Source organism: Capra hircus, chromosome 5 (assembly GCF_001704415.2).
Source record: "Capra hircus breed San Clemente chromosome 5, ASM170441v1, whole genome shotgun sequence".
NCBI classification, from domain to species: Eukaryota; Metazoa; Chordata; class Mammalia; order Artiodactyla; family Bovidae; genus Capra; species Capra hircus.
In genome coordinates this window covers 53,369,293-53,383,286 of record NC_030812.1, presented here as the reverse complement: position 1 = coordinate 53,383,286, position 13,994 = coordinate 53,369,293, and the positions used below count along the sequence as shown (strand labels likewise).

At 37.0% G+C, this 13,994-nt stretch overlaps 1 protein-coding gene across 1 annotated transcript; it reads left to right on the top strand.

The window, feature by feature from the left end:
* LOC102168329 (zinc finger protein OZF) lies at positions 11,375 to 13,563 on the top strand. The gene has a single exon (XM_013963916.2). The coding sequence runs from the start codon at positions 12,215 to 12,217 to the stop codon at positions 13,088 to 13,090; it is 876 nt and encodes a 291-aa protein (XP_013819370.2). The 5' UTR covers positions 11,375 to 12,214; the 3' UTR covers positions 13,091 to 13,563.

Genomic DNA, 13,994 nt, shown 5'->3' with positions numbered 1-13,994 from the left:
AAGAAAGAAAAAAAAAGGTCAAAGTCCTCCGTGGACCTCACAATCATGTCCAGCTCTTCACTCTCTTGTTTTAGCCAGATCTCTTAAAGATATCACATTTCATATTTTTGTATTAGATTGTTTAAACAACTGATCGCCTATCTTTTAATTGATGAGCTTAATCCATTTTATTTATTGTAATATATAAATTGTAATAAATTATTGTAACAGCTGTTACATTCAAAATTATTTCTGCCCTCTTGTATTTTCAAATACGTTATTTCCTTTATTGATTTTGATTTTAATCTTTCCAGCTTTCCTTCAGATAAAAATCTTTCCTAGAAAGACAAATGTTTTATTTCCTACGTTCTCCTGTTCTGTTGATTACCTTTTGTCTGTTTTATCTTTTTCTTGACAACTTTTTTAAGCAGCAGTAGATTTCTCCCCCAAAACTGAGCACAATAGTCCACCTGTTTTTTGCAACGTTCACTTAACCCGTTTTGTACATAAGTACATCCTCCAAAAATTTACCGATGTGGGTTCTTAGATGACACATTGCCTTGTAATGGATTTCTGTCTTTATTATGCCCTCATAATTGAATGACTTTCACTGAATAAACACTCTAAGTTTTAAATTTTTACTTTTATTAATACTCTAAAGTTACTTCATCTTCCTGGACTCTATATTGCTGTTGAGCAGTGTGCAATCAAGCTACACATCATTTCTCTGCCCTTTCATATTCTAAAAACTTTTTCAGCCTGTGACTTTTGTTTTTCTTGAATTCTGTTACCTGTAAAAGCATAATCTATTCTTTTTTCTTGATTCAGATTCATGACTTCATTTAATCATAGCCTATATTCATGATACCTTATGATCATTTGCCCATGCCTGGTCTTCCTTTTCATTTGTGTATTTAATAATTTAATGAGCAACTATGAATACAGAATCCTTTTCAATATTTAAAATATTTCTGAATAACATATCCCCACAAGTGCCCTTTCTCTGGCTTACATAATTTGAACCCTGCCTGTCCCTCCACAACAAACCAGGTAACCAATATTTTAAATGTTGTATTTATACATACTTCCTTTTATATGTATCAGAGATGATTTATAAAAATTATTTTCATAATATATATGGCCATGTATGTTATTTATTTTTGTTATAGTTTATTAATTTTGGCATCTTTTAAATATTATAGTTTATGAATATAAAGGAGTTATTTATTCATTCTGTTATTAATGAGTAATTTGGATTCTTTACTACTTATTTGTTGCTATAAACAGTGGTTCTAGGAACATTTTGATCCATTTCCTAGAACACATACAAGAATTTCTCTTAAGTATACGGATAGTGATAGAATTGATGGCTTGTAGAGTATGAGCGAGTTAAACTTTTAAACTTGTAAAATTATTACGAGATAATTCCAAATTGTTTTCCAAAGAGGTTGGACTAACTGATAGTTCATTTAAAATATATAGGCTTGTATTTGATGCAGTATCTATTCTAAATCTTGGGATTTAAATTTTTACAATCAACACCTATAAAATGAACAGATCAAGGTCTTGATTTCCATGTCCCTGATTATTGATGATGTACCATATGCTTCTTATGTTTACTGGTCATATAAATTTACTTTTGTGTGAAATGCCTATTCATGTTTTGCTCAGTTTTCTGTTTTTTTTTTTTTTAATACTTTTACATTGCCTTTTTCACTTTCTTTAAGGTGATTTTTGGTAATTAAAAGTTTAGTGAAGTAAAATTTATTATTTTTATTTTGTGATTGACAATTACATGTCTTATTTAAAAAATCATTCCCTATTGCAGACTGAGAAATATACTACTATGCTTTCTTCCAAAAGTTTAAAATGTATGCCTTTGAAATATGAGCTTCTGATTCATTTAGTTAATTTTTGTGATGGTGTGAAATGGCAATTTATTTTCTTTTTCTTTTCTGTATGGATACAATTAATTCAAACTCATTTGTTTAATAATCCCACCCCTAAACTGTACCTTGCTACATCCCCCTCTGTTATCTGATGAAATTCTAGATAGGCATAATATACTTCTGTTTCAGTTGTCAGTTTGTCTGTCTCTGTATCAATAGCACCTGCTTTTAAGAGCCATCACTTTGTGTGTCTATTTTGTAGGGCAACCCCTTTCTCCTATTTCCTCCTCATCCTTCTTCACAAAAGTCTTGGCCAATTTTAGCACCTTGGTCTTTAATATCAACTTTTAAAAATATTTATTTATTTATTTATGGCTGCAGTGGGTCTTTTTTGCTGCATATAGGCTTTCTCTTAGTTCAGTTCAGTTCAGTTCAGTTGTTCAGTCGTGTTTGACTCTTTGCGACCCCATGGACTGCAGCATGCCAGGCTTTCCTGTCCATCACCAACTCAAACATATGTCTATCTAGTCGGTGATGCCATCCAACCATCTCATCCTCTGTCGTTCGTTTCCCCTCCTGTCTTTAATCTCTGCCAGCATCAGGGTCTTGACCAATGAGTCAGTTCTTTGCATCAGTCTTTCCCTAGTGTGGCACACAGGGGCAACTCTTCACTGCGGTGTGTGGGCTTCTCATTGCAGTGGCTTCTTTTGTTGTGGAACATGGGCTGTAGGTGCACAAGCTTCAGTAGTTGTAGCATGTGGGCTCAGTAATTGTGGTGCTTGGGCTTAATTGCTTTGCGGCATGTGGAATCTCCCCCAATCAGGGATCAAACCCATGTCCCATGCATTGGCAGGTGGATTCTTTTCCACTGCGCCACCAGGGAAGTCCTTTAATATCAATTTAAAATCAATTTATCAAGTCCTGTGACTACCTCTACTAGAACTTAGGTTAACATTTTATCAATGTAATAGATAAACTTGGGAGAAGTGGTGTCTTTAAACTATCCTCTCCTTCTTTGTAAATGTGGCCTGCCTGTCCATGTATTTAAGGTCCGTCAGTAAAAGAATTTCAGTTTGTCTCTAAGTAGTAAGAGCTTCCTTTGCAGCACAGCTGGAAAAGAATCTGCTGCACTGTGGGAGACCTGAGTTGATCCCTGGGTTGGAAAGATACCCTGGAGAAGGGAATGCCTACCCACTCCAGTATTCTGGCCTAGAGAATTTCATGGACTGAATAGTCCTTGGGGTTGCAAAGAGTCGGACATGACTGAGTCACTTTCATTCTTCACTTTAAGCAGTAAAGGAACCCAAATATTCAATGAGTTGGTATAGAACTCACCCACTAGGAAAACACTTTGACCCTGTGATCAAATAAAACAGCCGGAGATTTTAAAGTTGTACTTAAAGGGCGAAAGCAAACATCTTCATTTTTGGATGTTTATGAGCACTGCTTATTCTTTTTCAAGGGAAGTCTGATTTGGGAACATAAATATAGATCTTAAAATAGCTCTCATCTATCCATTGTAAAGCAGGAAGGTTACAACTTTAATAATTAACATATACAGATATGTATATGGACTCTTTAACCCATGGAGCTCACATAAAGCTATTTTTGATACGGAAATATAATTCTGGAGTTCCAGAAAGAGTCACAGATGCAACATTCTGCTGTCAGATGCAACATTGTACCACTTAACATTATCCATAAACAATTACTGAAGATCATTATTTCCTATCACCTTCTGTACCAGAACATTTACCAGAGCTAACAAATAGCAAAACTGACTACAGTGAAATTATCCTTCTGTTCCTCTCCTACCCTTCTTGATTGGAAAGAATTAAGCAGTCTAAATATAGGCAGGAAGAAAAAGGAAATGATTATGTTTGTGTTGTAAAGCCACTAGATAACTATTTGGTTAAAGTTTTCTTAACTGAACCACCTCAAAAAATCAGTAATTTAAGCAATGGATTCCATAATTTCCCCCAAATGTGTAGGGATGTTTTGTAAACTGTAGTAAAACTGTATTCCCTCTTTATTCATGGAGAGTAAAATTCCAATTATCTAATCAATACCTCCATATATGAGATACAATTCACTTCCATAAAATTTATCTTTCTAAATTTCTACATCTAGATTCAACTCAACCTTCAAGGTCCAACTAAATGCAATATTACATTTCTCTAGTCAACCACAGCCACAAAAAATGTGATATATTTTCTCCCCTAATTCTTATGCCACCTCATACCTATTATGTCACCAGTAACATTTTACTTGTCCCTATAATAATTTTTAGATTGTCTCTTTTCACACATCAACTGTTAAAGGCAGAGAAACTATCAGTAATATTACTTTTAATGGCAATTTAATAGGCACAACCAATAAAATGTAGACTCTGTTTCACAGCATAACACTCAATAAATAGTCTATCAGCCTATTAAATACTATTATACCATGAGACAGCAATCAGTTGGCTTTCTCAAGTGACCAAATATGATCATTTGCATATCTACACCTAATATTTGGATCACTAGAATATGAATTATTGGCACGAATGGGAAAGAACAAACTAGGATTATTGCTGAATGCTGAAGGACAGTTGGAGCTAGACACAGCTACAATAATCTCATTCTAGTTATGGTGACTTGATACTGCCAGTTTTGAAGAGTGGCAGGCAGCCACCCAACTCTAATTCTCATGGCATAGAAGCCAATACTTCTAATTTAAAATATTGTATATTGTGAAACTTTATCAATAGCATTGGGGTGTTTTTGTCCAAATGTGGAAGAGATATCTGAAATAACAGTGGAGAGCTAATGTATAACAAAAGATTGGACGCGATTTAGGATATAAGTGATTCTTTGAAAAAAATTAAATTTCATTGCATTTCTTACTAAAAACAAACATTTAGATATAATACCCAGAAACTGACCTATTGTTGTTATAGGAAAAACAGGTACCCAGGATATTCAGCCCGTTTTTGTAAATCTGATGAATCAGTATATATGTGAGCCCTATCAATTCCCTTTGACTTGTGTGCTGAGTCGTTTCAGTCATGTCTGACTCTGTGTGACTCTATGGACTGTAGCCCACCAGGCTTCTCTGTCCAGTGGGATTCTCCAGGCAAGAGTTCAGGCATGGGTTGCCATGCCCTCCTCCAGGGGATCTTCCCAACTCAGGGATCAAACCTAGGTCTCCCACATTGCAGGTGCACCCTGCCCACCAGGGAAGCCCAGACCCCTCCTGGTCCTCCTTAAAATGCACTGACCACAATCATCACCAATTACATTTCATATGCATATTTAGATTACAAATTCATTCTTTCAACAAAAATGCCTCCTTGCGCTAGGTACTTTGGTGTCATATTTTAAGAAGAGAAAATTAATTATAACTCGCATTCATGAATCTCAAATTCGGGGTAACAAGAAAAAGGAACATTCCACTAATATAAGCTCAAACCCAGGATTCAGTCAGAAATATTCCATTTTTTAGTGTAACAATCATACATTTTTTTAAAATTTTCTGACCATTAGGTGCCTCAGAATGTATCTAATTATAAACAATTGGCGTTTGATACAGTCATAAATGATACAGTCATCATTTACAATTTGCTCCCTATTTAATGATGACCTCATGAAACTAAAGGAAATAAAGATCAGCAACCTAAGCAATTGTTTGAATAGACGAGCAGTTACTGGAGCTACCTAGCTCTTCACTTAAAAATATACTAACAGATTTGTTTTACTTTCCCAACATTACCCTTGTATTACCCCTTATATCAGACCGCCAAATACAACCCACAGATTAATAGCATCAACTTTCAGATGAATGAGGTAAATGCAACTTTCTTTACTGATGATTTAAATTTGGAGATGCAATTATCAACCTGCCAAGAGGACTGGGCTTTTAAAAATTGTATGTTCATCTCAGCACTGTTTATAATAGCCAGGACATGGAAACAACCTAGATGTCCATCAGCAGATGAATGGATAAGAAAGCTGTGGTACATATACACAATGGAGTATTACTCAGCCGTTAAAAAGAATACATTTGAATCAGTTCTAACAAGATGGATGAAACTGGAGCTGATTATACAGAGTGAAGTAAGCCAGAAAGAAAAACACCAATGCAGTATACTAACACATATGTATGGAATTTAGAAAGATGGCAATGATGACCCTGTATGCAAGAGAGCAAAAGAGACACAGATGTGTAGATCGGACTTTTGGACTCAGAGGGAGAGGGAGAGGGTGGGATGATTTGGGAGAATGGCATTGAAACATGTATACTATCATGTAAGAAACGAATCACCAGTCTATGTCTGATGTAGGATACAGCATGCTTGGGGCTGGTGCACGGGGATGACCCAGAGAGATGTTATGGGAGGGGGGGGGGTTCATGTTTGGGAACGCATGTACACCTATTCATGTCAATGTATGGCAAAACCAATACAGAATTGTAAAGTAAAATAAAGTGAAAATAAAAATAAAAAAAATAATTTAAAAAATTGTATTAGAGACTGGTAAAAGGACTAGACTAGTTATCATATATTTGCATTAAAATAAAACTCTTAATGCAAATAAATACTTTTAAATTAAGTGAATTACTATATTACCAAACTTTGATAAATTTGGGGTTTGGGATTTGAGGAGTGATCAAGCCTGCATTTATTATTTATGCATAAAATAGCCTCACAAAATGAGACTACTGCGACTGATGGGTACCTAACATTGTTACTGTTGTCTCTAATGTTTTCAATCTATATGACAGATTACTAGTCACATTTGATTCAGTATCATTTATTTTTGTATCACAAACTCTTATTTTATTTTTATCAAATTCCTAAATCTAGTTATGACACTATTTTCTGGTTCCTGTTTTTTGAAATCTAGAATAAGACAGCTTGTCTAATTATATGTTTCCCTTCTCTGATTCAAGTAAAAGTTCGTTTCTAAAGGAAATAGATCTATTTGCTTTCCGGAAAAATTACAGCGGCTACTTTGAATATTGGATCATAGAACATTGAAAACAATTCAGAAAAGAAATAATGTCATCATGGACAAAGGTGGAAAAGTAGAAGGAAATGGAAAGACATGTATAAAATAGAGCTATATCTTGGCTACAACCTATACAGTTTTCTGTTGGAGTGGTATTATATAAAGACGAAATTATCGATGACTTAATTTCTGTGGTGTTTCTTTGTATTTTACCTAGCATCTAATTGGGCTTCCCAGCTGGTACTAGTGCTAAAGAACCCACCTGCCAATGCAGGAGACATAAGATACGTGGGTTTGATCCCTGGGCGGGAAGATCCCCTGGAGGGTGGCATGGCAACCTACTCCAGTATTCTTGCCTGGAGAATCCCATGGGCAGAGAAGCCTGGCAGGCTATGATCCATAGGGTCGCAAAGAGTTGGACATGACTAAAATGACTTAGCATGTATGCACCCATGTAACTGATAAGCCCATTCATGAAGCTGGATAAAGAGTTAGGGGGAAAAAGATCCCTTTGAGAGGAAAGGAGTTTGGGAGAAATCAATGACTGTTGACATGGTACATCTTAGATATCAATTAAATAAACATGTGGAATGAAAAGCAGAAAATTAGAAAAAAAAAAGTAATTTCTCAAAAGTGAAAAGTTATCAAAGTTTGGGGGAAGACTATTTCCTGATATTGTTCTTTTTTGTATGAAAGGGAATTGTCAGAGTATCTAGCCTCCAGAACTCTCTCTTCTAGTCATTTATCCACTTAAATGGAGGCAGGGGTAGAATAGTGGTGACTTTTGTTTCTGGATTATTTGGGTCCTCTAAGCCTAGAAACAAATTAGAGAACAATGTTATGACTCTGTGGAGGAGGTAATGAATATGAATTAAGTCTATAAAATTTACCTCCAACAGTGGAAAAAGTATGAGATTTGGAGCTAGACAGATCTAACTCTGCCATTTACTGCCTGGAATACTTTATGAGCTTTATTAATGTACCTATGAGTATAGAAATTAAGTAGAAAAACAGTAATTGAATTTATCCTGAAAGATGTTGGAAAGGAAGAGGAAGCAAAATGGAGAAGTTGATATATAACCTGGATTTACTACCTGTCATGTCTTGTGTGCCTTTAGGGACAGTAAACTCTCAAAGCAAAATTATTAAATTTTTTTTTCAAGAGGAAATTGTGTAGAAAGGAAATGAACACATAATGTTTTTACGGAACTATAACTAGTTTTTAAAAATCAGTGTGACTGGGTATATAGACTATAAGATGAAAAAAATATGTAAAAATCAATATATAGAAATTGAAATGAGCAAGATCACCTTGGATGAAAAATTTAAGAAGTGTTAACATTATTTTTTAGGCAATAAGGATAGTGTTAGGATATTTCATATTCTTTAATTTAGCATCATCTAGGAATAGATCCTTTCTCTGAACACAAAAGAGATCAATTTTTCAAATGGTCTGACTTATTAAACAGTTGGCTCCTTTGATCATGAAGTTATTCAGAGCATATGACACAGGGGATAATGTACCAGTGTTAAAGGCTGTGACTTCTATTCCTGTTGCTGTACATTCCAAGGAATCTTCTAAATGAATGTATCTTAGAAAACACCCAATAGACTTCCTTCTGGAGATTTAGGATCTCCATCTTAACTTGATGCCCCCATTAACACTCTTAATAGTGAGAGTGGAACACATCTTCATGTAAAGAATTAGTGACGACGTTTAAAGTACATTCCCTGGAGAAGGGCATGGCAACCCACTCCAGTGTTTTTGCCTGGAGAATCCCATGAACAGAGTAGCCTTTCAGACTACAGTCCTTGAAGTTGAAAAGAATCAGATGCAACTGAATGACTAACACTTTAAAGTTTCATCTGACATGTCAGGTTTACACCCCACTCCTTAAAGGAATTTTCTGTCTTGTCTTTCAGACAACGGCATGCTTGGTCCTCATCTGGCTATTTTGACTCTCTCAATCTCCTTTGCTGGATAGGCTTCCTCTTCCCCATCTCTCTCTCTATACTGGAAGGACTCAGGACTATAGCACGTTTCTCTTCTGCTCCCTAAATTCACTTCTAGGTGACTTAACGGTTCAGTTCAGTTCTGTCACTCAGTCGTGTCCGACTCTTTGCGACCCCATGAATCACAGCACGCCAGGCCTCCGTGTCCATCACCAACTCCCAGAGTTCACTCAGACTTGTGTCCATCGAGTCAGTGATGCCATCCAGCCATCTCATCCTCTGTCGTCCCCTTCTCCTCCTGCCCCCAATCCCTCTCAGCATCAAAGTCTTTTCCAATAAGTTAACTCTTTGCATGAGGTGGCCAAAGTACTGGAGTTTCAGCTTTAGCATCATTCCTTTCAAAGAAATCCCAGGGCTGATCTCCTTTAGAATGGACTGGTTGGATCTCCTTGCAGTCCAAGGGACTCTCAAGAGTCTTCTCCAACACCACAGTTCAAAAGCATCAATTCTTTGGTGCTCAGCCTTCTTCACAGTCCAACTCTCACATCCATACATGGCTACTGGAAAAACCATAGCCTTGACTAGACGGACCTTAGTCGGCAAAGTAATGTCTCTGCTTTGAGTATACTATCTAGGTTGGTCATAGCTTTTCTTCCAAGGAGTAAGCGTCTTTTAATTTCATGGCTGCAGGCACCATCTGTAGTGATTTTGGAGCCAAAAAAAAAAAAAAAAAAAATAAATAAAGTCTGACATTGTTTTCACTGTTTCTCCATCTATTTCCCATGGAGTGATGGGACCGGATGCCATGATCTTCGTTTTCCGAATGTTGAGCTTTAAGCCAACTTTTTCACTCTCTTCTTTTACTTCCATCAAGAGGCTCTTTAATTCCTCTTCACTTTCTGTGATAAGGGTGGTGTCATCTGCATATCTGAGGTTACTGATATTTCTCCCAGCAATCTTGATTCCAGCTTGTGTTTCTTCCAGTCCAGCGTTTCTCTGATGTACTCTGCATAGAAGTTGAATAAGCAGGGTGACAATATGCAGCCTTGACATACTCCTTTTCCTATTTGGAACCAGTCTGTTGTTCCATGTCCAGTTCTAACTGTTATTTCCTGACCTGCATACAGATTTCTCAAGAGGCAGGTTAGGTGGTCTGGGATTCCCATCTCTTTCAGAGTTTTCCACAGTTTATTGTGATGCACACAGTCAAAGGCTTTGTCATAGTCAATCAAGCAGAAATAGATGTTTTTCTGGAACTCTCTTGCTTTTTCCATGATCCAGCAGATGTTGGCAATTTGATCTCTGGTTCCTCTGCCTTTTCTAAAACTGTTGGGACCTAACAAACGCCATGATAGGCTTCAGGGACTAAGGTAGGACTCACGGGAAAGGCTGAATCATTGCCCAGTGAGGTCATCCCTGCAGATGCCAGGACTTGTCTAATCAGCATACTCCCCGTAACCTGGTTTGAGTTTATCAGGACATAAAAGACATCCCCCTGCAGCCAATAGCCAATTAGTAAATACCAGGAAACCCCTGCAGCCAATAAAGATTAGCCAATTAGTAAATACTAGGAAACTCCTGCAGCCAATCAGCCCTTGTCAATGCTGTGTTCGAAAACCTATAAGTACTGCTGTAAATCTGGGCTCGGGGCTTCTTGCTCCACTCCACGGAGTTAGATGTGGCAGAAGCCCTAGCTTGAGCTAGAAATAAAACCCCTTCATGCTTTTGCATTGCTGTGGACGTCTTATTCTCTCAGTTTTGGGGACTTGGACTCTGGGCATAACAAAAACTAGCTTGAACATCAGGAAGTTCACAGTTCACGTATTGCTGGAGCCTGGCTTGGAGAATTTTGAGCATTACTTTACTAGCGTGTGAGATGAGTGCAATTGTGCGGTAGTTTGAGCATTCTTTGGCATTGCCTTTCTTTGGGATTGGAATGAAAACTGACATTTTCCAGTCCTGTGGCCACTGCTGAGTTTTCCAAATTTGCTGGCATATTGAGTGCAGCACTTTCACAACATCATCTTTCAGGATTTGAAATAGCTCTACTGGAATTCTATCACCTCCAATAGCTTTGTTCGTAGTGATGCTTTCTAAGGCCCACTTGACTTCACATTCCAAGATGTCTGGTTCTACATGAGTGATCACACCATTGTGATTATCTGGGTCATGAAGATCCTTTTTGTACAGTTCTTCTGTGTATTCTTACCGTCTCTTCTTAATATCTTCTGCTTCTGTTAGGTCCATACAATTTCTGTCCTTTATCAAGCCCATCTTTGCATGAAATGTTCCCTTGGTATCTCTAATTTTCTTGAAGAGATTTCTAGTCTTTCCCATTCTGTTGTTTTCCTCTATTTATTTGCACTGATCGCTGAGAAAGGCTTTCTTATAGGCATCAGTGAATGTAAGAGCTGCAGATAAAGAGAGAGGCTGATGCCAATGAATAAATATTATTTGCAATAGATAGAAGTGTAGTACAGATTTTGGTCTTTGTCCGCGGGTCAGTCCGGCCCCTGGGTCCATGTGGCGCGAAAATAGGAGCAGGTTGTGAACTGATCATGCTGGATGTGAACCTCTGTTGAAGCACAAAGACGAACTCTGGATGGTGGAGAAAGAAGTGGAAAGGAAGTTTGTTCAGAAGAAGCTTGAGAAGATGATGAACAGATAGATTGGCAACAAGACTTGGGAGACAAGTTGCATCCAGCTTCAATAAAGTAGAGACAAAAAAAGCAGTGACTAAGAAAATTGGAAAAGTGCTTCCTTTGATATCAGACTATCTTTTAAGGCAACAGCCTTTTCAACCTAGAGTTTGAAACACAATTTAGAGTTAGTTGTGTAGGAAAGAATCATCGATTTAAATAGTGTGGAAATCTTCCACAGCTTACTCCTTGTAGTGATAACCCTTTTTGTAAAAGGGTATAAAATCAGTGTGGAAATGCCTTCTTTAAAAATTTGAACCCCACATGATATCAGAGCATTCATACTGGAGAGAAAACCTATGAATTTGCTGAATGTGGGAAAACTTTCATTTGTATGTTGCACCTCATTCAATGTTGAAGTCAGGCTGGAGAGAAGTCCTGTGCTTCTAAAGAATATTGAAAATCCTTTACCTAGATAACATCTCATTGAGCAGAAGAAAATTCATACTGGAGAGAAATCAGTGAAGGTTAGAAATTTCACTGAATATTTAGAAAATTTAGAGTTAGAAAGCTCTGAATGTACTGATTATGATAAAGTTTTCTCTTGAACCTTATCTCTTACTCTACATTTGAAAGGCCATACACAGAGAAGCCCAGCACATGTAAGAAATGTGGAAATACCTTCAGCTAAAAGTAAATTTTCATTCATCAAAAAATTCATACAGGAAAGAAACCTTGTGAATGTGGGAAAGCTTCCATTCAGATGTCACACCTCAGTCAGCAGAGAATTTGTAGTGGGGAAAACCCCTTTGCCTGTAAGGTATGTGGGAAAATCTTCAGCCACAAATCAACTCTTACTGAGCATGAGCATTTTCATAATAGAGAGAAACCTTTTGAATGTAATGAATGTGGAAAAGCATTCAGCCAAAAGCAGTATGTCATTAAACATCAGAACACCCATACTGGAGAGAAGCTTTTTGAATGTAATGAATGTGGAAAATCCTTTAGCCAGAAGGAAAACCTTCTTACCCATCAGAAAATTCACACTGGAGAAAACCCTTTTGAGTGTAAGGACTGTGGGAAAGCTTTCATTCAGAAGTCAAACCTCATCAGGCACCAGAGAACTCACACAGGAGAGAAGCCCTTTATATGTAAGGAGTGTGGGAAAACCTTCAGTGGCAAATCAAACCTTACTGAGCATGACAAAATTCATATTGGAGAGAAACCCTTCAAGTGTAATGAATGTGGAACAGCTTTTGGTCAGAAGTACCTCATAAAACATCAAAATATTCACACTGGAGAGAAACCTTATGAATGTAATGAATGTGGAAAAGCCTTCTCTCAGCGAACATCACTTATTGTACATGTGAGAATTCATTCAGGTGATAAGCCGTATGAATGCAATGTATGTGGAAAAGCTTTCTCTCAAAGTTCATCTCTTACTGTACATGTGAGAAGCCATACAGGTGAGAAACCCTATGGTTGTAATGAGTGTGGGAAAGCTTTCTCGCAGTTCTCAACCCTTGCTCTACATTTGAGAATAGACACAGGTAAGAAGCCTTATCAGTGTAGTGAATGTAGGAAAGCTTTCAGCCAGAAGTCACACCACATTAGACACCAGAAAATTCATACCCATTAAAATCCTGTGGATATCATGAAAGATGTTCATCAGGAATTTACACCTTATAACACATCAGAAATAATCATTCTGAAGGAAGGCATCACAAATGAGGGAAGCAAAAACTAAAAACGGACACCAGAGAATTCATCTTGAAGAGAAAGACATTTGTGTGATTAAAATCCTGTATCCAACAAAAAACATACTGCAAAGGTAATACTGAAAACTTTAGATGCATTTCCACTAAAATTGGGAGTGGAAAACATTTTTATGATTGCCATCTGCATGAATTTGGAGATCTTCACCAGTGTAATAAAAACAAAGCTATAAGTATTAGAAAGAAAGAGAATTCTATGGTATTGATTTAGCAGAACAGAAGAGATTCTGCAAAAACCTATGCATTTATTAGAATTTATAACATAGAAAAGGCATCAGGAGCTGAGAAGCTAATGAGACTATTTTAAAAAGTGCTGTGGAGGTAATTTGTTCTCCAAGGGGGGGGGGAATAGAACATGAACTATATGCAAAGATAAGGGGATTGGGTTAAAAGCAGAAGTATGAGAAAGCTATATAGTAAAATGGTTATGACCTTGGGAATGGGAAACATTCCTTATGGCAAATTGAAAAACATCTAGCAATCCTACTCTGAGTTTGTATGCTCAGGAAATTATGTACCAGACTATTTACTGTGGCATGATTTGTAGTACTCATTAATTGGAAACAAATGCGCATCAGGAACAAAATGGAAAATACTTATGATGGAATACTGTATATCTGTAAAGTGTAATAAATGAGATCTATACGTATTCGAAAGATCTCAAAACTCAGGTTGAGGGGGAAAGAGTTGCAGAATGACATAATACGATGACATTTTTGTAAATTTGAATGAAAACTTCCTCACAGAATTTCAGTGCTATATATTGGT

Bases quoted from the DNA above. Each gene is read 5' to 3' on its own strand.
- LOC102168329 (XM_013963916.2), top strand. From the start codon at position 12,215: ATGTCACACCTCAGTCAGCAGAGAATTTGTAGTGGGGAAAACCCCTTT.